The sequence below is a fragment of the Opisthocomus hoazin genome, chromosome 13 (assembly GCF_030867145.1).
Source record: "Opisthocomus hoazin isolate bOpiHoa1 chromosome 13, bOpiHoa1.hap1, whole genome shotgun sequence".
NCBI lineage: Eukaryota > Metazoa > Chordata > Aves > Opisthocomiformes > Opisthocomidae > Opisthocomus > Opisthocomus hoazin.
Genome location: NC_134426.1, coordinates 21,186,423 through 21,213,270, shown reverse-complemented (window position 1 = coordinate 21,213,270; position 26,848 = coordinate 21,186,423). Strand labels below are relative to the sequence as shown.

Genomic DNA, 26,848 nt, shown 5'->3' with positions numbered 1-26,848 from the left:
ACTTAAATTAGATTCAACATCAGTGGATCATTTAGTAGAGAGTCGTTAATTCTCCATCTTACGGCAAGGCCACATTCTGGTGATGCTTTTAATCACAAGATTATTGAGGTATGATTTGAAAGGGATATGCTGCCCATACTTTGCCTTTGGGCAAATTATGAAAGGTCAAGTTGCCAAGGAAACAAAACTAAGATAACATTACTAATTCCTGAGTCCAAGAGTTGTCTTTCCTGATCATATCATTTGCTCAACATACATGCTTAGAAAAGATACCAGCTGACATATCTCTGCCATTTAGTTCCACAGAAAATAGCTTTATAATTCTTGCTCTTCTAGATAGCGTTCATAGTGACAACAAGGCTCACCAGAATACTTTGCCTCTACAGAACTCACAGATTGGTTCATTTGGTGGTTTACAGATGTGGTGAACATTATTCCTAATTTATAGAAGGCAAACGAAGGAAGAAAAGGGTTAGGATTTACATGTTCAAAGGTAGCTGCAAACTTAAGATTTTAGCATTTTTGAAGGTCAAATTTACACCTCTGTAGAGAATCCTGATGTTCATAAAGTGAAGAGCGCTTGATAAAATAACTTGATGAAGGCACCTCAAGCTAAACACTCAGAATCACAACGCCCTGAAGTTTTTCTTCTCATCACAAGTCAGGCCGGTGGCAGAACTAGGAAGAGCTCTCCAGTATCTGCTGCTGTCCAGACTGCCGTGCTTCCTCTTCTTCTGTTATTTTCTTTTTTCATTTCCCATTCCAGGTGGGAAGCACTAGTATAGAATTGGTTCCAGTGCAGGAAAACCTGTATGGAGTAGTAGCATGCTATGATGAGTCTCTTCTTGCCGCTTTCTCCCCTCCATCCATGCTGTGTGTGTATAATAAGTGTGTGTGTCATTGTGTCCAATTCCTTGTCCTTCCTTTGCACAACTCATGAAAAAGGAATCGTTTTATTCCCTGAAGTATCAGCATCTGAGATTGTGGTAGATCCTGTCCTTAAATTTCCATTCTGCACTGTGCTGTGTCATAGGGCACTGCATAATGAATACGACCCTGCCAATCAAGACACTCTGTTTTATATCACTTATTACTAAATTGAAAATGGTGTTTTACTACAGCAATAAAGGGATGGTACAGCATGAGGTACATTTTTATACAACTCTATGAACTTTGTCATTGAAAACATTATAGCCTTGAATTTGAGAGCACAGTGGAAGGCAATATAATTTGATTACCTATATTAATCAAGTAGAGTACAACATATAAAACCAGTAATGCATAAGTCTGACTGGAGCCAGATAACCCTCTTGTGCATCTTAGAAAGATTTATTTTCAGTAATATAATTCATTTGACAGGAAAGTATCATAATTGCAATTGCTAGGAAGGATTTCTTTCTTTCCTTTTTTACGGAAAAAACTATCATGCTTTCAAGAGCAGCTTGTGCTTCTAAAGCTCTCTTACTGAAAATTGAAAACAAAAATTTGGGTTTGTTAATTGTGGCAATTTTTCATTAGCAGGCTGAGCTAACAAAGTGGTTTATTTTGAATGGTATTTCTGCTTCATAAACAAAAGTGTGCTAGGTGAGAATCTAAGAGAAATTTTTTTTTTAATGCACATTGATTAGCGTGAGATCTTGTCATTCTTGACCTGTGCTGCTAAAAGTTGGCCAGAAGCTCTTGAGCTTCCAGTTATCTGTACAAGTACTGTGCATAAAGGCTGAGGAGAACCTTCCCACACTCTAGCTCCATGAAAAGGCTTTAAAGTGTGTTTAAAGACACCTAATTACTCTGCAGTCCATGAAAACCTCTCTTGTTATTATACGTGCAGTCTTGACATATACTAATAACAGCATTATCGTGAGTTGCTGTTTATGCATTTTATTGCTATGTGTGGCTGCAAACCACACGTGAGTTGGTCGGTGCATCACAGCTGATACAGCAAAAATCACAAGTGAGAAAAGAACTACTGGCTGTGCCGCGCTTCCCGTTAGAGCAGGAAGACCTGTCTGCTTCATAGCGCTGGTGCACACAAACTGAGAGGCCTTAAAACATCACAGTCAAGGTATTTGCCAGTTTTTCAAACAGATTTTACATTCACCTTTGTTCATAATAACCTGCTGGAAAATGAAATGTTTGTATAATTCAGTGTACTCTCACTCCGTGATGAATACATAATAGTTTGTTCTATCTAATTATGAGCAGTTTTATCATGGTGCTAGTAAGAATGGGTACTGATTAAAGGTGATAGAGTTCATTCCCAAACAGACAATGTTTGTAGTCCCATCTCATTATTGGTCCACAGTGCAATAAGTTGGTTTTTTCCATTCTTGCTCTTCAGTCGTCTTTTTCTCTTGTTTTCCCTCCTGTTCAGATGTTTCCTCTTATTCTCTAATCGCTCCAGTCTGGATTAGCCATACGGGGGGCTGTCAGTACTGAGCAAAGACTTTGACATGTTGGAGCTTCTATTCGTAAATGACGTCTATCCACACAACTGAGCATTTCCACATCAGTCCTGGAAGACAAATACAAATTAAAAAAAATCAGTAGTGCCAACAGAAAGGTTAAATGTCCTTGAGCCTGTTCAGAAAGTTTCAGGATCGTTTAGCTAAGGGTACTTGCATTCCCATCTTTCAACACATACCACCAGCCCTTGTCTTGATCTTTGAGGTCAGTGCTGGTCAAACCACCTTTGCAGTCTGAAATCAGAACAGTGAGGTAGGAGGCTCCTGCTTGTAAACCATTACATTTGCATCAATCATTGACATTTTGGGGTCTGACAAGAACAAGTGAGTACCTAGGGGGGATCGGAAGAAAGCAGCAGATGTACCAAGGTAGTGGGGAGCCTTTACAATTTCACCTGAAACAGCAAATATATTTTTAAAAAATAGCTTAATGTTTAAAGGTTTGTCACTTGGTGGTGCCAAGAAGTATTTTCCAGGTAATGGCATAGGCCTTGAAGTTTTTATGTTTAGCTTTGTTAAGACGTAATTCTGTAAGAGTGAATAACCAACTATGTTATTTTCTTACCGAATTAGCTTGCAGCCTCTGCTATATTCCTTAGATTGTATTGAAGACACCCAAATGTATGCCCTAGGCAATGCTTGTCCTTCACTTCCAAGACTTACCTCCTTTAGTATTTTTAAGATCTAAATGGGATGAAAGGAAAAAAAAGGTTTAATTTGCATTGTATCGATGTTAAGGACTACAGCTGGATATTTGAGGGGGGGGAGGTGTGTGTTCACTTTCTGTATTGTAAATCTTTTTTATTTCTATCTTGGTGAATTTCTTTATTACGGTGTAGCTTTCCTGTGGTGAGTAGGGCATCCATCCCTCAAGGTTTATTTTTAAAGCAGTGGTTGAAGCCTGCAAGCGCATGCTCCAAGAGTTTCCGTGGAGGAATAGCTCTTCTGTAGATGTCTCAATTCTTGTGCTAAATCTTTTACCAGATTTGAATTTTAGTGTTCAGTAATGCAAACGTTAATGGTAGCTATTGTAAGCTTTGTGATTTTTAGCCACAACAACATTAACCTTGCTATGAGTTAAATGGCAGTGGAATTAAATAATATTAATTATTATTGTAATTATATACAAGTATTGTAAATCTTGTCCCTGACAGCAACAGGGACTTCCCCTAAAGGCATTCAGCAAAACAAAGCAGCCGATTCACATAACCTTCCTATGTTCAACAAGTTAAAAATGAAGTGTACTGCATTTTACTGAATTAACATATGTTGAGAACACAGTAGGTGCTTTAGATTGTTTTCCGAGTTCAAAGTTCCTAATTGAATAGTGTGCTAAAATACTGTATATCACATCATAGTGGTACGTTTCCAGGTGTGTAGCCTGTCAGCCGCCCAGCTTCACCCCAGCTGAATTCAGATTGGCTTCAGCACACTCATCCTGTCAGGTCCAGAGTAAATGGTTACAAGGCACAGCGGAGATTCACCTAAATGATGCCAGCTCCAATTCTGAAATTAATCCCCACTTCTGAGTGTTCACATTAGAAATTTTTGGGTGTCCTGCTTGCATTTGAATGGAAAAATCTGTGATGCACTTGGAGGGGAACTTCAGAGTCATCGGGGGGGGTGTCTTCATGCATAGCCTGGTATGTTCTTTTGTCACTGCGCCACTTGAACTCACAGGGAGAAGTGAGGAAGAAGGAAGTTCACGGCATGAGAAAAAGTGTGTGTGTGTGTGTGTGTGTGTATAAAAAAATGAAATGTGTACATGGAATAAAACAAACATTCATGTGAATCAGCTGTTACAAACCACAGCAAGTTTCACAACCAGAAATCTGTCACCCTCATTCTAGAGGGTGACTGTTATTAAGCAGGGTACTAAGATACTAAGAAATGCCTTTCCTCCTGAGTTCTGTGCTGAAATCCCCTCTAACAGCGTCCTGCAGCTAATAATAATGGTTCTGCACCGAGGGAAGACAGCCATGCATGTTCTCCACTAAATAAATATGTAAATGAAACTTCCAAACAGAGTCACGTACCATGGAGTCAGAGAGCTGAGAATAACTAAATGCTCTCCATTAGCGCGGGAGTACTTTAACAAATACTGTTATTTTGTAGTAGCTGGGTACTTTTCGGTGACTCCGTAATGACGTGGACATGGCATAGTAATGGACTGGATTTGCAGTCCAAGTAGAAGAAGAAAACTGATGTTTATAGTAAGTGAGGAATTACTAGACAGATCATTATGGTTAGAGTGGCTTTTGGCTATATCCATATTAAGTCCTAAACTCCTTAATTTTAAAGAAGGGTTATAACCCCCCCTGAAAACTGCAGCAGCCTCTCATTGCAAATAATGGCTTTAAGCCTCTTGTCTTCTGTGGGACATATCCTGTCTAGGCATCCTTGCATTAAACAAAATTAGAGTTGCTCTGTGCAGTGAGCGAGTGCGAATCCTCTCTTGGTTTCAGCTCCTCCCTGGAGAGTGTGAGGGACCAAAGCAGCTGGGGCTGGGGCGTCCAGGTAGCTCCAAGCCAGGAGGCTCCTGGTAAAGCAGAGGCAGCAAGGCAAGATGTCTCTTGCAAGGAGCTTGCATTAGTCATCGCTTAAAACTGTGGAATAAGAAAGTAATGGATGTTTCTCTGGTTCCTTAGTGAAAACCCCTATACAGCACTGAAGCTGTAATGTGTCGGAGAGTGTCTGTCTGATGAAAAGAAAATGAGTGACGGGTGACACAATGCCCAAGCAAGGGGAGAATGAAAAGAACTTGCAAGCACTTCAGAAGAGAAGCAAACTGCATCTCTTTTCTTGTCAGTCTCTCCTCCATTTCATAAATTGGTGAAATGCGGTGTCAGCCATTCAACTTTGCGTGCGCTGTCCTTTCAATTACCCAAGCATGGCTGTAGGGTCGCACCACCAGAGCTGAGTGGAAACAAGCTGAAATAGGAAAGAGGTAAAAAAGCTTCAGTTTGTTATTTGTGTGGGCTTTGCAAATGCTGGGCTAAATTTGGCCTGTAATTCACATTAGCCCTTGGTATAATCATAGGCGTTACAAGTGAAATTGACCTTCTGCGTTGTCCAATCTCTCTCTTTCTTGGCAAGTATGGGCTGAAATTAAGTGGAAGATTGTATGCATGCAACTGGCTGTCTTTGGGTTTCCCGAAGCATCCGTCCCAGGGGTACCAAAATTCTGCAACCATGGATATGATGAGTCAATCACAATCAGTAAATTGACTTCAGGGCAGCTATATCAACCAACCATTAAATACTTAGAAGGAGCACAAATAGTAAAAGAGGAGGAGAGAGATTATATATTGAAAGAGATGCGTTATATGGAGATAGGTAGATCGATCAATCTGTTTTTTTCTAACCATGGAATAGAATTGATTGATTCTGGAAAAGACATCATTAAATCGTCGAAAAATTATGGAAAAGCATTATACTGGTATATTAAGGCCTAAAGTAGGAGGTGTAATGTGGTAAACCAGCCAGAAAGCCTCTCTTGAATGTGGTACAAACATTGCTGTGTGGATGGCATTGGATGCTGACTTCTATTTTTAATCAGTGTGTCTTTATTAAGTGCTTATGTAGCAACGTTCATCTCTGCAGTACAAGATTGCATTATGGAGAGATATTTTCACCTTTGCTGCAGGGGGGTAGGGCAGGGTTGTGGGAAACCGAGAGAGATCTGGTGGCTCTGATGGCTGTTTCAAGGTGGGTCAGTCGCTCACTCCCTTGAGCTAGGTCATTTTTAGACTTGGCTTGAAAGTACGCAGCTGTAGATCTTACTTGGTAGATCTCAAGGAATAATTTGTGATTATCCCTTTTTTTTCCAAAAAGTGTTTTCCTGTATATAGGTATAATAATAAAGAAACCGTTTTCAGCATAAAAGATGTGCTTGTCAAACCACAGCAATGATTTTCCAGTTGCTGGCTTTTTTAGTTGTGCAGCCTTCTAATATTTCTGCTTGAATTCTTTCACGACAGAAGCAAATTAAAATTACACCGTGGTTTTTAGGTCTCTGTTCCCTGATTTTTGCTTGTCATGTCATGAACTTCTTCGAAGCAGTGAAATGGCAGCCCATCTCCCTGAGAGCTCCAGACAGATTTCTAAAGTTGTCTTGTTAACAGCTTGTCAGAAACCTACATTTCAGTCTCGCTGAGTTTATATCCTGAAAAAAAAAAAAAAAAAAAGTCGCTGGGAATTATGATTTTTACAGGTTCTGACATTTTTCTAAAGAACTGAAATGCTCAAGGCTGCTGTCTTCCTTAACAGGCTGTGCTGTTTTGGGTAATATTCTGCGTTGCATCAACTGAACATCAGAGCAACATTCAGTTTCTTCCCTTTAACATGTTCTTTGAATTATTTAAGGTGTTTTGATGTTGGCTAGAATTTGTAACAAAGTCCTCCAGCTTTTATCCTAAAATATCAAAAAGGTTGAGGTTTTTTCCTCTCCCCTCCCCACCCCCCTTCTCCCTCTTCCCTAACCCTGCCTCCCTCCCTCCTCCCGCTTTTAATAGATCGTTGCATGGATCATCAGGGGACTTTCTTTTATGTTGTACAGCATGAAATGACTTAGTCAGGGTCTTCCTGATTAATTTATGAGTGCTAAGGAAAAGGGAAGGGGGGAAAAAACAGTCCTTGAGGGATTGACCCTAAGCTGCAGCAGATCAACTCAATTTTATGGAATGAAAAGAGACTTAAACAGTATTTTTAGCGTCGGTTCGTGGACCCGCAGAGGTAGGGAAGCTCCCTGCGTCTGGCCGGCTGGAGCAGGGCGAGAGGTACCCAGCTCTCCGGGCGGCTGATGGAGTGGAGGTCGGCTCTGCAGAGCCACCGAGCACTTTGAGAGTTAAAGCTGTGGCAGGTTGGTGGATTAATGTGCTCTGCCTCCAAGGGACAAATGCTCTTTTTTTTCTTTCTTTCTTTATTTCCCTTTTTCCCTCCCCCTTGCTCCCTCCTTCCCCTACTCCGGGCTTGCAGATGACAGCTGTTGGTCACTTAACAAAATGTCCTCTTGATTGCTGCCTCACAACAGGGGCCCCCTCAGCCCAAACAGCCCATAGCCCGCACAATGCATCACTGCCCCTCCAAATTAGTTCTAGTGCTGAGGGCTGTTCCGGCTGCCGTGGCTCATCCCCGCTCGCTGTGCCTCCCCCTCCGCAGACAAAGGCGCAGCCCGTGCATCTGTAGCGCTCACAGCCTCCCCTTCCCCCAGCCGAAAGCTGGGGAGAGAAGGGGGGGGGGGGGGGGGGGGGGGGAGAGGGGAAAAAAAAAACCTAGAAATTGCTGGCCTGAGGCTCAATCTGTTTCTTGCAGCTCTGGCCCGGCGCTGGTGCAGCCGTCGGGAGGCCCTGCCTGCTTCCATCAAGCTGTCAGGGAGGCAGCCGAGCTGAGAGGGCTCTGCTGCCCGGGGCGAGTTCAAGTCAACATTCGATTTCCGGCCCCCGCCTCGCGCCTGGACACTTTCTGCGCTCTGGAGCTGAACTTCTCCCCGAGCTGCAGCAGCGCGCAGCTTCTTGCCAGGAGGAAGGACTTGTGGGACCTTATAAAGGACACAGTGGCAAAATTGCTGCAATAAATCAGTGGCCCTCTGACACTTGGCAGTAGCTTAATGTTTTGGCACTTTCTTTCCTGTGTATGCCTCGAGTCCCATTAGCAGGCTTTTCTGTCAGTCTGGCTCATGATAAAACTCTCTCTTCCTATCATCTTAAGCAAGCCCCTGCAGACATGAATCCGATGCCAGACTTAATAGGAAACAACACCCTCCCCCTGCACACACAAGCACGCATCCATAAGCGCGCGTGCACGCGCTGCCGCGGCGAGCTGCTCCCACGAAGTTGGCTCCGAGGACGGGGCGAGGGGGAGGACTCTTCAAAATAGGCTTGACTTTACTTCTTCCTTTGAAAGAAACGTTAACAAACTGGGATTTAAGCCTAATGCTTCCCCAAGCCTCGCTATTAAAAGAAAATTCAGTAACTAAATATGGTTGGAAATAATAAGATAGCAGCAACGTGGCCATCCTCTGCGACTGTCGATAAGTGGGTGTGCAAGCTCCGCAGGTATCTCCACTGTTCATCTATTCAGTGCACCTTTTTACATATATATCCTACCCTGCCAGCTTGCATTGTAATATTACAGACTGTAGATTTAATATGTTTGCCTCCTCTTCTTTCAGCCTTACACTTCCCCACACAATTTTAGGTGCAGGTAGACAGGTTAGATTACATGTCCCTCCGGGCTGGGATCTGGTTTTTCACACGGCTAGTTTAGCCATCTATCACCCTCTGCTTAATCAGAATGTAAATAATACCTGTAGGGATGTGTGTTCGTGTGCAAAGAAAAAACACGCCCTTCTGTCAGCTGTCTGGGCAGGAACCTGTAACTTCAGTGCTGTACAGTGTCTGGCACCGGGCCCTGTAGCCTGGGGGCTGTGTAGGCACAACCATAAACCTCCGGGCTTGGGTGGAATAAGAAGTACTGTGTTTGTGTGGATAAGCTGAGGTGACTTCTATGCAGTTCTCAAAAGCTTGGAGGATGTGGCCCCATTTCGGATAACAGAGTGTTTCTCTGCACCGAACCAATGACATAACACCAAACTATTGCCAATCTTGTTGCAGTCTTGTGAGATTTGGGTTGTTCTTGTTTTCGTTTCTTGGAGCTCTTGTTCCTGGCATGAGGCAGTTCATGTGAGTATCTGATTTCACGTTAATCAATGTAGCACTTATGTGAAGAAGACCTAGGTGATCTGGAAGTTAAAACTTTGGGGGTGAGATAAGAGTCAAAGGATGTTTTTGCAGTGCTAAAAGTGTCCAGAAAACATCCAGAATCACAGTACAAACAGTTTTAATATGGATCACAAGGAGCCCAGTGCCAGTGGAGGTGTCCCGGCACACAGAGCCTGCATGCTTCTCCTGCAGATGCTGGGTTTTTTGAAAAATCTGTGCGTAGTTCATTCTAGGCCTGCTCCCCTTCTGTGCTCAGAAAACCTGACTGACATGGCTAAAAGAGTCTGCGGCTCTGCTAATTGCCTGAGTGCTGTGGCAGAGCCAGCAATGACGCTACTGAACACCTCCAACTCTGGGTCCACCAGAAACCCTGTGTAGTGGAGATCTGGCTTTATTTGCAGCGGCACAAACTGCTGCAGTATCCATTGCTGTTACGTGGAGTCATCTCACTTATGCTTGTGTGTCACGTGAACCACAGCAGGTGATGTTCGAATTTCCCATTTCAACCTCAGCTTGTTTGGGATGAGGGAGGTGTTAGAGGTTTAATCTCAGTTCAGTGCAGGCAGGTGTGCTTCTGGCTGCATCTGTGTCTCCGTGGTAAGAGAAGGTCCTTCCCCAAATACGCCGTTGCCTGTGTTTTACAGTAGCCACAAGTCCATCCTGCTCCCCTGTTGAGATGATTTATACAAGCAAGTGTTGGCACGCGTCAAAACTCCTTGCCTGGTAGGAAAGGCGTGGTGGGGGGGTGTCTTTCTGACACCTCAGCTGTCAGAAAAACCCAGAAGCCACAGGGCCTGGTCTACACATAGAGGAGCTCTGTCTGTGATCCTTCAGGTCTTTCAAGTGCAGCAGGGGAACAGGCGGGATGGAGGGGGTGGTGGAGTTGCGGCGGTTGCTTCGGTGGAGATTAGGAAAGCACCAGTTTTTCTCACTGCTTCACTCCATGCTTCATCCCGAACCCAAACCTTCATCCGTGCCGCGGTCGGCTGGCAGCAGACCGTGCCCTGTCCTGGTGAACCCGCGGCCGGTTCCGCAGTCTTTTTGGTGCTGGGGCGTCGTGGGTGGGGAGCCGATGGCTGCAGCGTTTGCATCCTCCTCCCCTGTGGGGCAGAGGGAGGGAGGGACGAGGCCTTTAATGGCGCGCTGAGCCGATCCTACCTGAATTATGTGTTGTTTCTGCTTGACTTTTCCTCATGGGAGGCTTTTTTCTGACTAAAATCTGTCACTGCAAGAAATTGTTTCCAAGAAGCGGCACAATTAGGGGTCGGCTTTGCAAACATTCTTGGTGGAATTGAGAGGCAATTGGCACAACCCAGTGAATAATCCTTTTAGGAGCCTTTATGAACCCGGCACAATGGCTGTTTACAGTTTCGCTTATAGACCAGGAGTGTTAACAGGCCTTTAGAAAAATCCAGGTAATTGAAGCTTTTGTCTTTCAATGAGCCCCCGTAGCTGTCAACAGTTGCCATTCTCCACATTTTCTATAACTTTTTTGTTTTGACAAGGGCTTTTGTCCCTCCGACTGCAGCTGCGTGGGGGGTGAAGCCTGGCGGTGGCTGGGGAGCCGCGCGGCCTCGGCCAGCCAGCCCCTCGCCGGGCCGCAGCCAGGCGTCTTCCCAGACCAGAATCCTCTGGGTCAAACCAAAGTCTGTCCTGTGACTTCAGTGTTCGCAGAAACATCCCGGCGGGGCGGCGCGCCGGCCTCGGTCTCTCGGTGTCGGCGCAGGGCTTTGCAGAGGCGGAGGCGAGGAGGCTGGGGAAGAGCGGGAGCGCGGAGGCTGAAGGCTGTTACCACAGAAACTGAGCCAGCCCGCTGAAATCGTGTCTTTTAACACACACCCCAAAGGGATGGGGTCAACGGTGGCTCTGGTTTTCGCAGATCTGGGTTTGGTTTTGCTGCTGTTGTTTTTTTCGGTGCCGTGTTCAGCAGCCTGTGGGTTCCTGTTTCTCAATGTGAATGTAGAGCCTGCTTCTTTAAACTAAAAAGAAGAAAACCTAAGTGAATTCTGAAGCTTTGGTTTTTTCCGCCAAAGCTGGCTGTGTTTTCTGCAGGAGTCGGTGGGAGATTATCATGGGTTGGTAGCTATGAGTCGCAAGCTCTCCATATTCCAGGATGTGTATGTTAAGCAGCAGCCCACATTTCATAAATAATGGTGTGTGAATTCTTCACCCACAATCTCTCACCGTGTAGACTGCTTAGGGGCCGGTTTGGAACTTCTTTCTCACATGGATTGAGGTGTGGGACTTTGGTGGTCTAAAAGCCACGCAGTAGGAATCGATATGGGGACAGTTTGTGTGCATGAGTGTGCCCTACGCAGCTGGGAGAGGTGGGAGAGGACACCTATTTCATAAGGCAACCAAGAAACTACGCAACTTGCTGTCAGAAACACGGATTTTAAAGCACCCGTCCTGCAGTCGCAGCTGCTCGGTGGGCTCCGTGTCCCCACAGAGCCATGTTCACCATGGATGCAGATCCACAGCCCTGCTGGCTTCTTCAGTTGCAAGACTGAGGCAGTCATGACTGAAGTAAGGAAGATGTAGGCTCAAATGAAACAAAATTCTTTGCTGTTCTTTCCATTTTAAAAACAATTAATTACAGAGTATTTACAGATCCTGAATGAGGAAAAATGTATCCTCAGAGAGCAGATGTTTGCTTCATTCGTATGTCTGTTTATAAAATTTAGCATGTGGATTTGATGGTTCACTGGCTTGTTGCAACTTTCACTTATCTACATGAGACAAAGTTGCATCTTGGTACAAAGCAAAATTAGGCGTCTAAATAAAGCAATTCTGCACCTTTTAGTAATGCAAACCATCTGTAATAGGTTTTTATATTCATTATAGGCATACAAATTTTTGAGGTCAAATCTGTTTTCGACAAGAAGAAGCCTGTCCCCTTTTTTTTAAAATATCATAAAGCAGTAAGAAGTAGGAAGACAAGTTTTGTTACAAAAACAGAGAGCAAAACTAAAACACTACGTTGTATTTGAAAAGTAATGGTTAGTAAAGTTCCCCAAAATTGTTTACTTCTGCTCTCAAATATTTTTAAGCTAAATTTATGAAGGTTTACAGTACTGCGGTTTTATTAAACCAGGGCTCATAGGCAAAGGCGTCTGAGTTTTAATGATAATTTTGAAAGTTTTCTAGTCAATATATTTCTGAGTTTCATTTATTTGATTTTTTATTACTTCACTGTATCGTTCTTTAAGTCCCTGTAAGAATTCAAATTTGTGTTGGTGTTGCCTAAGCATAGAATTTTAAGCAACACTGGGCTGAGTGTCCTAACTATTTTTTATGTCATTTTTGCAATAGGTGTAATTCCATTGTAGCATGCTTTAGTCTGAACTGTGCAGGTTGAATCACATCATCATGATAATTCTGCCTCTAAAGTGTGAGTGTGCAGGTTGAATGAGCAGAATGATTAAAACGTTAACTTAGAATACTTCAGCGTAGACCAGGTTTAAAGCGTAAAATAACGTGGTCTTTGTGACCTACTCGATTATGCTAGTAATCTGCGGGAAGGCGCACTCCCCAGTAGCGTTCTGACTTGATGTGAGCCTGCCGGGCGGAGGTGAGAGGCTTCCCTTGAGTCAGCCGGCGTTCCTCCGGAGCGTGTCAATAATAACAAGTGCACTGCTGTGAGTGCACCTTCCCCGCCCCCCCCCACCTTGGTTCTGATGAACGTGTTGCTTCGTCAGCATGAATTAGCACTGTCTTGAGCAAGCACAGAGGCACCAGGTACTGGGGCAGCCTTTGCCCAGCAGACCTGTTTCAGCGTGTCTCCGTGGTGATGGACAGTTAGTCCCATTCCAGACCTGGTGCAGAGACTTCTAATCGTTCATGGTTACGTGGCATGCGTTTGGGAGAGTTAGCAAATGGCTGCTGCTGATGATGATTTATCAGGACCGATTTTACTTTTGATCTGAATTTCTGATTTGTGAAAAACCAGAAACTGAGTTTCATATAATAATTTTTACAAAGCTTAATGACAGAATAGAAGTCCCCGAAAAAGGCACAAATGTCTTAGAGGAAGGTGTTTGCTGAAGACGTGGCTGCCTAATATTCTTGCCTTCCATGCACAAAGTAACTGCCTAGGGCATAGTGCGGTCCTCTGGCATTAGCAGTGGTTATTCCCAGAGGACTTGCCCACATGCAGCTCCCTGGCCCCTGCACAGTAGTGTCCTGCCTTTCTGTAATTTCACCCATTTTTGCTTCAGATTCTTTTTTTACGGGGGTGGTTACAGATACAGTTAGAGCTGTGTGCATCCTTCTAAACAGTTGGATTCCTCTGTGAAAAACATGCTGTGGATTAGGTGGGGCGGTGTAAAACAGTTTCATTTTGAAAGAAGAAGAGTTCTGCTGGGTCAAGACTATAGAAAAACAGGTTCCTTAAACCAAGCATTTCCACTGCAGTTAAATGGAAATGAGGAGTCAGCTGGAAAGCTGAGCAGTCTTCACTGCAGACTCACCGTGGGAGACCCCTCCACTGTATCGTGGTTCTTCGTGTGCTCGGTGTGTTTCAGAGAACTGAAGAGTAAAAAGTTCCTCAGGTGTTTAGGGTCAATCGTTTCATGTGCCAGATAGAAGAAGAGATTAAACAGTCTCTCAAAAATCTACAGAAAGCTAAGAATGTCACAGCTGAAATTTCTGCTTTGTAACTTTAGGATAAAAGGATGTGACAGGGAAGATCCCCCCTCCCCGCTCCGTGGGGAGCAGGAGCTGGGCGACGTGACCAAACAGATCTATTCCTTCTTCTAACATTCGTGACACCAAAGCATGTGCCTTCTCTTGGGCCATTTCCACATTTATAGCTTGTCATTGCTGGCTTGCAGAGTCCCCTCTTGTTGAACCAGTGGACTTGAGAGGGTGCCACCAGTTACGGAAACCCACCCGAACCATCTCCAGCAGCTGCTAGCTGAAGGAGAAAACTCCCGTTAGGCACAAAAACTGTGAAACACACTGGCCACTTTCTGTCAGTATAACACACACCAAGATATTTACTTTTGTTCCCAGTTGTAAATCTTTCTCAGCTCCAGCCAAGAAGATGTGTGTGTCCTGAAGTGTTCAGTGCTCAAGTTATCGTTCCATCATGTGAAAATGGAGCATTTCATTTTCAGAGGCTGTAAGAGATTACACTCTGAAACTCTTTAAGTAAACACTTCCTCCTGGGATCGTGATCTCATTCAAACTAAAAAATGTACCAGAATTTATGATGTATTTTAATTACTATTCTTGGTACCACTCATTAAATTAGAAATTGATTGCCAGTTTCACAGTTTCCTTGTTAGATGACAAAGTGCTTATCAAGGTGAAGCAATGCAAAACTGTTACTATATATTCCACGATTGGGGATGATAAAAAGGCATGCTTTTTGTTGTGGCAGTCATGTTGCAGTTGTTATTATGATGCATCGCTGATTGTCTTTTTTGTTTAAAGTTTGCTTTCCCCCATCTGAGTAAGAGTATACCACATTTTTGTACAAGAAGAGAGAAATTGGTTTTGTCTGGTTTATGCTAGCAATCTAAAAAGCATTACTGCAAACATCAAAAGTGTGTTTCATTGAACTGAGAACATCATAAACAGCTATCCTAAAGATTTAAGAGGATGATGCAAAAGATCCCTATACATAAAGATGTTTCTCAAAATCTTTTTTTCTCTCTCTAATCCACAGTGTGACAGCGAGAGTGATATTGACGATAAGGTAAGACTGAATTTTCTTCTTTCATGTGCTTTACTAGCTTGGAAATTCCCTCATAGTCAAAATAAGAATGAATTTGAAAATAATATTTTTCCTCCAGTCTTCGTGTCAAATTTAAAAATACCTATAATTGAATGAAAAAACATTGGATCATGTACTCTGTGTTCTTCGCTAGTTTTGTGTACAGAATAAAACCTCCCATTAACATAATAGTCTTTCTTAATAATTATGAGAGCATTTGGTGAGACCCGAGTCATAGTGTTAGTGCTGTTTCAGAGGAAGTCTCCTCTGATAACTTGTCAGGAGCCCATATTTTGTTTATAGTAACCTTTGAAGATGTCAATTTTGTAATCAGTTTAGAAGATGGCACAACTGGTACCTACCCCGAAAGGCAGTGTGGTAACTGTCAAGGAGTGTTTTGTCATGTTGCATGCATATTTATAGCAGAGCAATGATTTTTCTGACCTTCTTTTGGATACAGAGGTTGGTCATTGACAGATTCTAGCTGTGTGGTCTTGTATAGGGATTTCTTGTTTCACCTTTGCAAGGAAAACAGAGACGTCCCGCTGCATAGCAACAGTTGCACCATGCTTTTCAGCATCAAATGTATAACAGACTTGAGTATCCCTTGCTGACTTGTCTTCTGGCAGATCAAACTTGGCAGTCTCAGGTTAGATCTTCATCAAACTTTTATTATATTTTGGCTGTCCAGTCTCTTGCATTCATTCATGAGAAGCTGTGGCACGCAGGTTTCTACTGGATCAGCATTACAAAAGTAAAGGCTGACTTCAGATAGCCCTGTCTCCTTGGCAGCACACTTGGCTGCAGCCCTGCGTCGGAGGTTACCATGAGTTCAAGACACTACACTAAAAGGTTCTTCTGGTTAAGTCGTCTTCTTTTTTTTTAATACTGTTAGAGCTTGGGAAGCATTAAGGTTTCTTCAACTTCTTTTAAAAATCCCATCAGATACCAGATATCCCTGGAGTATGGCAAAAGCTGTGTTTTGAGGTGAAGACTTGATCAAAGAGAGACATTTAAATCCTGTATGTTGAATGAAAGATACTGTACTTATTTTATTTTATTTTATTTTATTTTATTTTTACGTATACATGTATAAAGTCACTTCCTAAAACCACCACCCCCCGAGTTATGTTTCTTGCAAGGTTACACAGCAGCAGAGCTGATGGCAGGGGTGGTAAGGGTGAATAATTATTCCCTAAAAGCTTATATACCATGGGGTTAAAACATTTCTTAGACTGCCCAATCAAAGAAAGTAAAAGCAATCACTTAGAAAACTGTTTAAAGATCTGCCAGTCAAACCTCAGATGAAGTTGTAAGTGACATGTAGTTTTATTATACAGCTATGCTATTAATGATTATCTAAATTACACTGGTAGACCCAGCTAGCAGCATTACATCTGAGACTGACGTTTGTTAGATTAGGTTTGACTTCACCTTGTAGAGAAGAAATTGAAATCTGAACAACATTGATTAGCTTTCAGAATGTGGGATCTGAGGTTACCTTCGGAGGAAGCTGCATTGTGTTTGGTTGGTAACTTACTGTCCTTTACAGCAAATGAAAGGCTATTATAGTGTTCCCTACCGTTAATATGGCATTTCTTTACATATCTATAACTGTAATTTGACCTTCTAGGCTCACATATTTCCCGGTTACCTTCTCCGTAAGGTGACTCCACCTTAATAATATTTCTTTTCTTCATGAGGAGAGCAGCACAAGATCATCATCTTTCTATCTCATACCTGATCTGTAGAGACATGAGACATGACATCGGTTCTGTTAAATAGGTCTCTGGAATTAAGTAGGGTTGCTTTTCTTGTCAGCAAAGATGTGTGCACGTGCACGTAGATTCACCAAGGTTGAACTGAAGAGGCTTCAAACCTTTCATGGGGATAACGCAAATGCAACATTGCCATCCAGTTGGGGAACACAAGGGCAGCCTGGCTCTCTCTGTTGATACCTGATATATTATACTCCCCTGGAAACATGTTCAGTATTTGTCTAAAACTTAACCTGGCTGATTCAACAATGAGCTCTAAAAATATTGGTGTGAATGTCCTGAGGGATTACGCTGAAGAGTGTTTTTTACCCCTTCTATGTGTTGGGCAAATGTGTCTTCTAATAACGCTCTCTGGCTGTTGCACCCGGATGGAGTATTTGACATAGTGTCTAGCCCAGCATCAGGCTTCCCAAATTACATGACAGGTCGGCTTCATTTCACAGCGCTACAGAACAATCCTGCCTTCCTGCTTGGTCAGCATGAAGCAGCTTTCTCTAGGTACACCTACGCACGCTGGCACTGATGTAGGGCAGGGCAGGAATTACTAATGTGCTTTTGATTTGCATAACACTTCTTGTTAGTCATAAACAGCGGATCACTGTCATCTGTATGTAGCTCGAGAGGAAAGCACACAAAAAAAGAAGTTCATGTACAAATACAGATTGAGTCAGTGATAGAGCTAGAAGCGAAACTGAAATTTTCCACCTCCTACTTCTCTCTCTGTACCATGCTACTAATTATCCGCTATTTATTTAGTTCATAGGTATATGGGCTATTGAGCTCTTAATGTTTTAAAACATAGATGTTAGAGTAAAATTATGGCTTTGCCCTCACTGCATTGAAAAATACAAACACACTCCTGGTGGTTTTGGCTTTTTCCTTGTGCAGTGTTGTGCAGGACTCCAGGGGAGAAAAGCAATTGAACATAGTCAGTCCTACGTACAGTGTATCAGAATCGAGGAGCCATTACTTTAGTGCAAGGTACAGTTTCACAGCAGATTGGGAGAGTGTTTCCAAACAGTGCGCTGCTGTTTTTAATAATCTGAGAACAGGAGCTCAAGGCTGGGGACTTGTCCATCCCATCAACTTTCTGAGAACTGTCTCTGGCCAAGTATAGCCTTTCACTTCTGCATCACCACTGGAATCTCAAAGGAAGTGAGTGGGATGATACTTTCTCACACCTGTCATTCTGTCACCACACGCTTCTCGAAGAACTGTTCTGAATACCCAAACTAATAAAGTGAGCTGTCCAGCCATTTAACCAAGCGAGAAACGTAGCAAATCATGCGTTCCCAGAGATGGAAATGCAAACCCTGTTTCTTTTATTGTATGCTCATTGAAGGACATTGGTCGGACTCTGCAACTGTTACGGAGAATTGCAGGGTCGAATGTCGAAGCTGTGGAAGTGATATTGTGCTTTTTGTGAGGGAGGAGGGAGAGAAAGGGAGTTAGGCTGATAATCGTCTTACACTATCTCCACACTGTGCAATAGCTGCGATGTGAGGCTCACGGTCCATAAACATTGTTACTGAAAATATATACTTCCTTTAATAGCAACAACAGCATTAACAGATAGCAATTACCCTTCATTTTCAGGAACTATAAAGTCTCCATTAATTCAAGATTTATGTAGTTATAGCATTTAGCACAGGAATAACACCACAGAGAATTGGTTTATACACATGTAATGAGAGAGCTTATGGCATACTTTAGTGAACATTAACATAATAGAGTAATATAAACCATCAACAGTTCCACTTATTGTCTCTTACCTGCTTTAGCATCACTGTGAAAAGTGGCTAGCAGCTTGGTAATGTGCTCTGTTAAATGGTGTTCTGCAGAAAGCCAAAAGTCAACTTGTGTAAAACAAGGGAATGAGTAATCTCTGCTCGTTACTCCAAAACGTTGCTCTCATTTTTAATAACAGTGTTCAAGATTGCATTAAAAAAAAAGCCTGTTTCTTTCTTTAAAAGTAGTTCGGTGTTCATGTTCTTTCAGTCTTGGACTTCTGTCTGCTGTGCGCGAAATTGTGGGTTGTCATCTTAATTGCATGGCCCCGCAGTGTAAGCAAGCTCTCCAAATCAGGGGTTAGATATCAGGCTTTCCTTCATTTACTGGGGTGTTAAGTTAGATATACAAAAAACCGACACTGTATTTCTAAGTTGAATCCATATTTACCATATATTTGTTCTGTAGCTTGTGTTGTAGCTAGAACAGGCAACGTTTAAGACTGGTAAAACTAGATCCCAGGTGGAAGCAAAAAGTTTTGAAGTCAGGTTTCTGAAACAGTGTTTTCACACTACTTTCTACCACAGCACAGAGAGTTTATTAGGCCCTGCTTGCGGCGATGTGAATTCAGCCTTGCCTTGCTGTTGTTTGCTGTGCTAATTTCTGAGTCCCAGTAGGTGCCTGGAAGCATGCAGCAGCGCACGAGGAGGTGCGATTTAGCACGCAATACGTGGGAGAAGAGCGACATGGTAATGGTATGATCGCACACATATGACCCAGCACAGGCTGGGTTCCCATCCTGCGACGTGCCCTATAGATGCAGAACAGCTTGTGGCATAAGGATGAGATTAGAGTGAGGAGACTTACATAAAAGGGGGGGGGGGGGGCACTGTTAACAGCAGCACTGTTTCAGTATGTCAGCAGCCTCGTTGTTGCCCGACTTTGGTTTTGTAGGTATTAAGGTAAAGGGGGAGGTTTTAGGAGGCATTTGAGAGGGAGAATCAGGTAGCTTTATGGCCATGAATGGGAAGTTATTCTCCATAGCGAAAGGCAGTGGTAAGTAGTAGGGAGGTGCTTATCTGAAAGTTTAACAAGGGGGTAATCAAGTCAGATCAGTGAGAGATGAGAGTTTACATCAATGCTGAGTGTCAGTCTTGGGAAGAAGAGGTAAGCTGTGGAAGAGTCAAAACATGAAGGTGATAGTTTGCAATTCGGGAAGTGGGAAGCTGAGTAGGAAGCAAAGCCACAGACTAGGAAAATGATCTTATGGAAGCTTTTTCAGAGAATCACAGAATCCCAGCATGTTAGGGGTTGGAAGGGACCTCTGTGGGTCATCTAGTCCAACCCTCCTGCCGAAGCAGGGTCACCCAGAGCAGGCTGCACAGGACCGCGTCCAGACGGGTCTTGAGTATCTCTAGAGAAGGAGATTCCACAATCTCCCTGGGCAACCTGTTCCAGGGCTCCGTCACCCTCAGAGTGAAGAAGTTCTTCCTCATGTTCAGACGGAACTTCCTCTGCTTCAGTTTGTGCCCATTGCCCCTTGTCCTGTCGCTGGGCACCACTGAAAAGAGTCTGGCCCCATCCTCCTGACACCCACCCTTGAGATATTTATAAGCATTTATAAGGTCCCCTCTCAGCCTTCTCTTCTTCAGGCTGAACAAGCCCAGCTCCCTCAGCCTTTCCTCACAGGAGAGATGCTCGAGTCCCCTCATCATCCTCGTAGCCCTGCTCTGGACTCTCTCCAGTAGCTCTTCATCTTTCTTGAACTGGGGAGCCCAGAACTTGACACATTTCTCCAGATGGGGCTTCACTAGGGCACAGTAGAGGGGAAGGAGAACCTCCCTCGAACTTTTTCTTGGCACAAGGACAGAGTTACATCTGCCATCACCAGAGGAAAGGATAAAATGGTAAATAAAAGGTGAGGTAGTGAGAGCTTGACCAAGAACTTAGTTGTGTGAATGAACAGAGGGTGCTCATTATGTTATAGAGAAAAAGGATATGCAGGACTTCAACATAGGTTGGATGTCAAGATGTAGGGAGTTGACTGAGTCAAAGAGAGCACTGAGAACTATGGGCTTGAGTGAGAGGTGGAAGTGATAAGAGTGGAAGCAATGAGGAGAATAAACTGTGTGGAAGATCTGGGGGACGAAATTATCAGTTCTGTTTCAGCTCTGTTGACCTTGAAAAGGTGTCTAGAAGCCCACAGGAAAAGTCGTAGTTTAGGCAGCAGGAGAAAGGGATGTAATAATGAAGAGAGATCTAGGAGTCACTCTAGTGGAAGTGGTCACTCTGTGTATGTGTGTGTGTGTATGAGATTACCCAGAATTAAGATAAAGCCCCATGACACCAGATTAAAAAGTTCTGGGAAGATGGTCTTAATGATGCACAGAATTACATCAGCGGTTACGGAGGCAGGAGAAGAGCGGGCAGGAGCTGCTGAAGCCCAGGGAGGGAAAAGCTGTGTCAGGTAGCCAGTGGTCAAGGAATGTGAGATCAAGGGAAGGGAATTGTGAAAGACTTTGGAAGTCAAGGTGCAGTTCGGTGGGGGAGAGGAAGCCATACTGTGCAGTGTCTGTTCCCAAAGAGCCTACACAGATCCAAATTGCTGTGTGTTTTGTTGCGTCTTTACACTCCTGCTCTCATGGCCTCGATTGTCAACGCACCAGTGCCACATCAGTGTGTTGTCTGGTGGGGCTGGAATAAACCTTGATCTCTGGACCGCTTAGTACCACTCTTTGGAAGTCCACAGGGGCTGTTATCTGTAGCACTATTGCTGGAGGCTTCTTTCCTCCCACTGCTCGCATTTTATCTAGTAATGGAAAAGCTGGGTTCCATCTGATAAATCTTTTGTTTCCATGAGGCTGGAAGTTTAGTTCCCACTTCAGGTAATCAGTTATTTGCTATTTTTGAAGCCTACCAAGGCCAAGGTCCCCAAATTAGTTTTGTCCATCATTAGATTGTCCCTTTCTCTGAGAAACGAAACTTGGTATTTTTCCAGCAATCCCAGTTCTTACTGGTTACAGCAGAAGGGAGAGATCAAACATAGAATTGAACTGAGGGCTTTCACATGGCAGTATTTGCACTTCAGTTAGCATTGCACTTCAATCTATGACGCTTTTCAGCTGTGACTAACAAGGCAAAGTCTCCATTTGCCAGTTACTTCCCAGCTGGGATCTCAGACAGTATTTAAGTGGTCCTTTGACCGTAGTGTGCTCTTGCTTACGGACAGCAACGCTGAATGCAGTTGCTGAAGCATGTGCCTGGGATGTGTTGCAGGCTTAGCAGCGTAAGCAGTATAGCATATACATGTGTGCATGCACATTTGTGCACAGAGTCAGTGTTTCTTCTAAGGTTTAATTCTTACAGACTGAAAACCCAGTGATGTGGAGTGAAAACCAGTGAGAAACCTAACTCCCATATGATAAAGGTGGTTAGTTCTCTTAACTGAAGAAAGTCTCTGACAGACGAGCTGCGTGTCATTATTAAAAACAGATCTGCTTTTTAAATCACAGAATCACAGAATGTTCAGGGTTGGAAGGGACCTTGGTGGATCATCTGGTCCAACCCCCCCTGCTGAAGCAGGGTCTCCTAGAGCAGGCTGCACAGGACCTTGTCCAGACGAGTCTTGAATATCTCCAGAGAAGGAGACTCCACAACCTCCCTGGGCAGCCTGTTCCAGGGCTCCGTCACCCTCAGAGTGAAGAAGTTCTTCCTCATGTTCAGATGGAACTTCCTCTGCTTCAGTTTGTGCCTGTTGCCCCTTGTGCTGTCGCTGGGCACTACTGAAAAGAGTCTGGCCCCGTCCTCCTGACACCCACTACTGAATTTAAAATAACCTTGTAGCCCTAGAATGGTTTGGGTGCTATAAACAGGCAAATGGGATGTTATTGCCAGTACAGGAAGACAAAAATGCACCACTCAGTGATTTTATTTTATGTCATCGTTCTGCATGCACAGATTTACCAGCAAAATAGCATCCTGCAAGCCCACTGCATACTCAGTTCACTCAGTCACTCCTTAGGAAATGCCAGATGGGGAGAGACTTGGCATGTCCTCAGCTCCTGTCCTTCCACCCACCATGTGCATGGAGCAGACAGAAAGGTTCCCAGTGAGACTTGAGGCAGTTTTGTTAGGCTCTGTACGCTCTTCCAGAGGGAAAGGAGCACTCCAAGTTGTCCTTCCCAACAAGAGAGTCTGCCACGCCAGTAAAAAGTATTAGTAATAACACTTTGTATTTAAGTAAAGCAAGAATGCAACTGAAGTTAAACAGACTCAAAGCTTCAGCACCAATGTTCTCCCCTCCTACTGAGATTTTGTGTTTTTCTTTTATCCGGACAAAAACTCAGATTTTCAAAGTACATTAGTCTGTATATAACAAGCTGAGTCATCACAGTCTGTGGTGTCCATATTCATTCTTGAAAATGTAGGAAAAAAAATTTCAGAGCAAACAATGAGAAGAGCTTTCTAGCTTGCTGACCAAAATCCATCATTAACTCACATAGAAGGGCTGAAGAGTTCTTATGGAGAGCTCTTGGGCAAGACAGGATAATACCAGTTCTGTTGCTGGCAGTCGGCGTGTCCCTAGCTCTCCGGTTTCTCTGTTGTTTAATGTTTCCCTGTTCCACTTCCCCATCCATGAGCATTTTCTCACCTTACCAGGGACCTTGTGAAGAAACTTTTAAGATCTGAGGCAACAGAGCAATCTTGTACAGCTGACTGTCCACATCAAGAAACCCCATTATTACATAGCCATAAACCCACAGGGCTACCTGTGCAATGGCAGTACCTCCTTGGAAGGTGAACGGATAGAACACAACATAGTAGGCAGGTGATAGGAATTGGCAATTGAGTTAGGCAATTCAATTAATTAAATTGAATGATTTAATTAACCGTAAAGAAGCCAAGAAGATGAGAATTTTGGAGGATGCATACTCCACCAGGTGCAATTGAAGGCCCTCATTTGGCTTGCAGAGTTTCTCATTACTGTATTCCAGTATTGCTTTACCAGGTTAAATAATACAGAAGATCATAGCATGCAGCACTGTGTGTCCTACGCAGGCGTGCAGGACGCAGCGTAAGGGTGGCCCAAGGGTCAGCTTTGGGTTTTGTAGCTTTCCAAAGTTTCTTGCTTCTGGGTCTAATTTGCAATAAAATCCAAACTAGGTTTCACTACAGGAGTTTGCCAGATGTGTAAGAGTCAGAAACAACATTTCGGTCAGTAGCAAGGACTAGAAGTAACGCCTGCCTGACCTGGCTTGGGAATTCACCCTTACCTAAAGCATCATGATTGAAATGGGTATTCTTTTGCCTGGGTGAGTCTCCTAACACTTGATCAGCTGCTGTTTTCCCTTATCAGCTACTTATCAACTGCTGCTTTTGTCTGCAACAACTGTAAGGGATTTGCCATGGCACCCTGAGTCAGGAGAGAAGTTTCAGCTGGTGCTGCCCAGCCTTTGCTGTACACCCTCAGGGCAGGAGTCCTGAAGACCTAGAGTCCTGGTTTTCCAGAAACACAAACCAAAGTGAGGTACTTTCAAACAGAGAGAACTCAAGAGCGAGAGAAATTAAAATAAGTGTTTGTAAGTAAGCTTCCCTCTGCTCCCTGCAGTGTCACCCCTTAGTTCTAGTGCTGGCTGCGGTATGGACACGCTGGCTCTGTGCAGTTCTTCCCAGGCAGCAAGGAAGAGTCTTCGTCTTCCATTCACCTGTGAGCCTTCAGCTCTGGGTCTGCCCGGGGGTGAGCCAATCATTCTCCATGGTGTTGGCTGGCTTCCCCCCACCTCTCCCACTCCCTCCTAATCCCTGCAGCGCTGTGGAAGTCGCTGCCGGCGGAGTGGGCTCTGTTCCTCCCCTCGCCACGCCTGGGATGAGAGAATGAACCTTCCCCTGGTCTGCCCACCCTGAGTGCTTGGAGCAGCGCATAGCACGTCACCTGCAAACACAGCAGTTTTGTCTCATCACGAAGCTCAATCTAGAATATCACGCCTGGTTCCATATTAGTGATGATTAATTTCTCTGTACGTACGGTAAAGATTGTGTCATTCCAGTTCAGATTTTATGCTTTTTAACGTTTCTTGATGGTCTTGAATACCAAGTTCTACCCGCCTGCGTGTTTCTTCCGAAGTAAGGTGTTCTCTGTAGCATATTTGTTTTTGTAGTGCCTGAAAATTTAGTATGAAAACTTCACTTGATTTCATTCTTGGCTTTTAAATAGTCTTCCATAGTTTCTGCATTTTTATGGGTTTCCTCTAATTTTGTACGATACCTGTATGATTAGCTGAGGAATGTGATTTTACGTTTTGGTCAAAGCTGTGTGCTGAAGTTCAAAACAGAGCAGTGGCTGACTGAAGCTTTTATGAGTTCTTGTCTGCATGAGACAAGATGAGGAGTCCCAGCAGGATGAGTGCAGGTCACGGCGAAGGTAAACGCCACGGTTTGGGCTCTGCAGCGCACGCCGTTGCACAGCTCCCGTCAGCACTGTGTCCAGTGTCAGAAGCATCAGCAGTTCTGCTTGATCGTATCCACAGACGCCTAGTCTTCCCACTCTGCAGTGGGTCAGATTGAAATGTCTGAAACACACACGAAAGGTTTGGTTTCCAAAACGCGCAGACCGACATACTGCCTCTATTTCCTTGGCCTTCCCCACACCTGTGTCAAAATGAGTTGGAGATCTTTGCCTAAATCTCTGGCAGCGGCTGACTTAATTTGTGGTTTACTGCTCCTGACAGTTTATTGGGGAAGCAAAGCGCGCCTTCATCTCCAATAATAAACAGCCCACCCGCCGACACTTTGACAGACTTAATGGTTTTTTATACAAAAATGGACAGACTTAATGTTTCGACTGTAGCGATCATCTGTCCTGATCTCCTTAATGAAATTAGATTAAGTGCACCTGGGAAAATGCTGAGATGGCACATTGCCTTCATCACCTTCCTTAATTTAAAACCAATTTGCGGGGAAAATATCCTCTGAAGCTGAGGGAGGCAGAGAGAAGGGGGAGGGAAGGAGATTTAAAAATCTATCTGGATAGCTACTGGCAGTTTTAATTCCTTTCCCTGCTGGCAATGTGAAATATTAACAGCCTTGAGAACTGAGAGTTTAAAGACTTACTAAGCTTTTTGCCTTTCATAGGGGGGAGAGAAACAAAATGAAATCTTTACCATTAAGATCACATATAGGGACAAAGCCCAGTACGTGCTGGATCTCAGAGGTGGGTCTGGGCAGGGAAGAGAGACCTGGCTGAAATGTGAAAGTTTCTTCTTCCAAGAGCTAGACTGTGTTTTCCATTGTAACTGCTAGATGTTGGTGATGCTTAGTGTCTGCTGTTACCTTGATAATGATTTAGTTGTGCAGAAAAATAGAAATTTGCCCACATAGCTGTGAAATCAGCTGTAATACGTAGAACAGAATGTGACCTGAAAGTGATTACAGATGCTCCTTGGGCTCATTCTGAAGAGAGCAAGAAACGTGTCTTTTTAATTAAAAATAAAAAGTTGCAAAGAAGAACCATAACTTTATTTTTCTATGAAGGGTGATTCCTCGTTTCTCGCTACACTTAGCTCAAGGTCTTCCATCAGTGAGGTGGTCAGAAAGCATAGTTTGCAGTAGGCTGGAAAGTCTCTGTATGGAAGAGTTTTAAATGTTTACAGCCTTTGTAATTTGGACTATTACAGTCCAAGCTCAACAGTGCAGTTGATTTATCCGTCTCCTTTCTCAGATGTCAGTGCTGCTGGACAGTAGTATTCATACTAGAGATGGGCTGGTTTTGCTGCTTGGAGATGCTTTTTTTCATTTGCCTCGAGTCAGCTTTGCTCTTCGTGAAAGCTTTCATAGCCCAGGTTCTGCGGAGACATCCGCCTGGTGTCTGGCCACTGCCAGGAACACCCAGAACCCACACTGGAAAGTCCCACATAACTCCTTGCTCTAGGAATGTCTTGCAGCAGGCTTGTGTTTTGTTGCAGTCATCACTGCACAATCACTCATATTCCTTCAGCTGCTAGTGATCACCACTCAGATCCTCAGCCATGGTAACCTTTGAAGAAAATGTCATTCAAAATAAACATATTGAATTAAATTATATTTATTAGTGAAGGTGGGGCCCAAATTTTGAAAGTACTCCTTGCCCTAATCAAAGTTAGCGGTATCTGTGGATGCGCAGTGCATCCCAAAATCTGTTCAGCCATCTTCATCCACTTGACTGGTCCTGTCACTGGGACTCCTTATGTAAGTGGGAGCCCAATTGCTGTCAGTGAATAATTTAAATGACTTAAACCTCAGACGTGCTGCTTAATAATGAGAGCCATCAGCCCCATATGTCCTTGTCCATAAATACTGGAAGATGGGGACAAGTCACTTTTAAATGGGATTCATTTATTTTTAAATGGAATCGTGATAAGTGTTTTAAAGGTAATCAAGCATGTGTAGCTATCCTGAATA

General features: G+C 43.7%; 1 protein-coding gene across 21 annotated transcripts in view; it reads left to right on the top strand.

Annotated features, from left to right (window-relative positions):
- FBRSL1 (fibrosin like 1) overlaps positions 1-26,848 on the top strand; it is a 555,762-nt gene that overhangs the window by 356,216 nt on the left and 172,698 nt on the right. For all 21 annotated transcript variants that reach the window (XM_075434576.1, XM_075434573.1, XM_075434570.1 and 18 more), the window contains one exon: positions 14,859-14,888. In XM_075434576.1, coding sequence (XP_075290691.1) covers positions 14,859-14,888 — 30 coding nt within the window. The remainder of the gene's footprint in view (positions 1-14,858; positions 14,889-26,848) is intronic.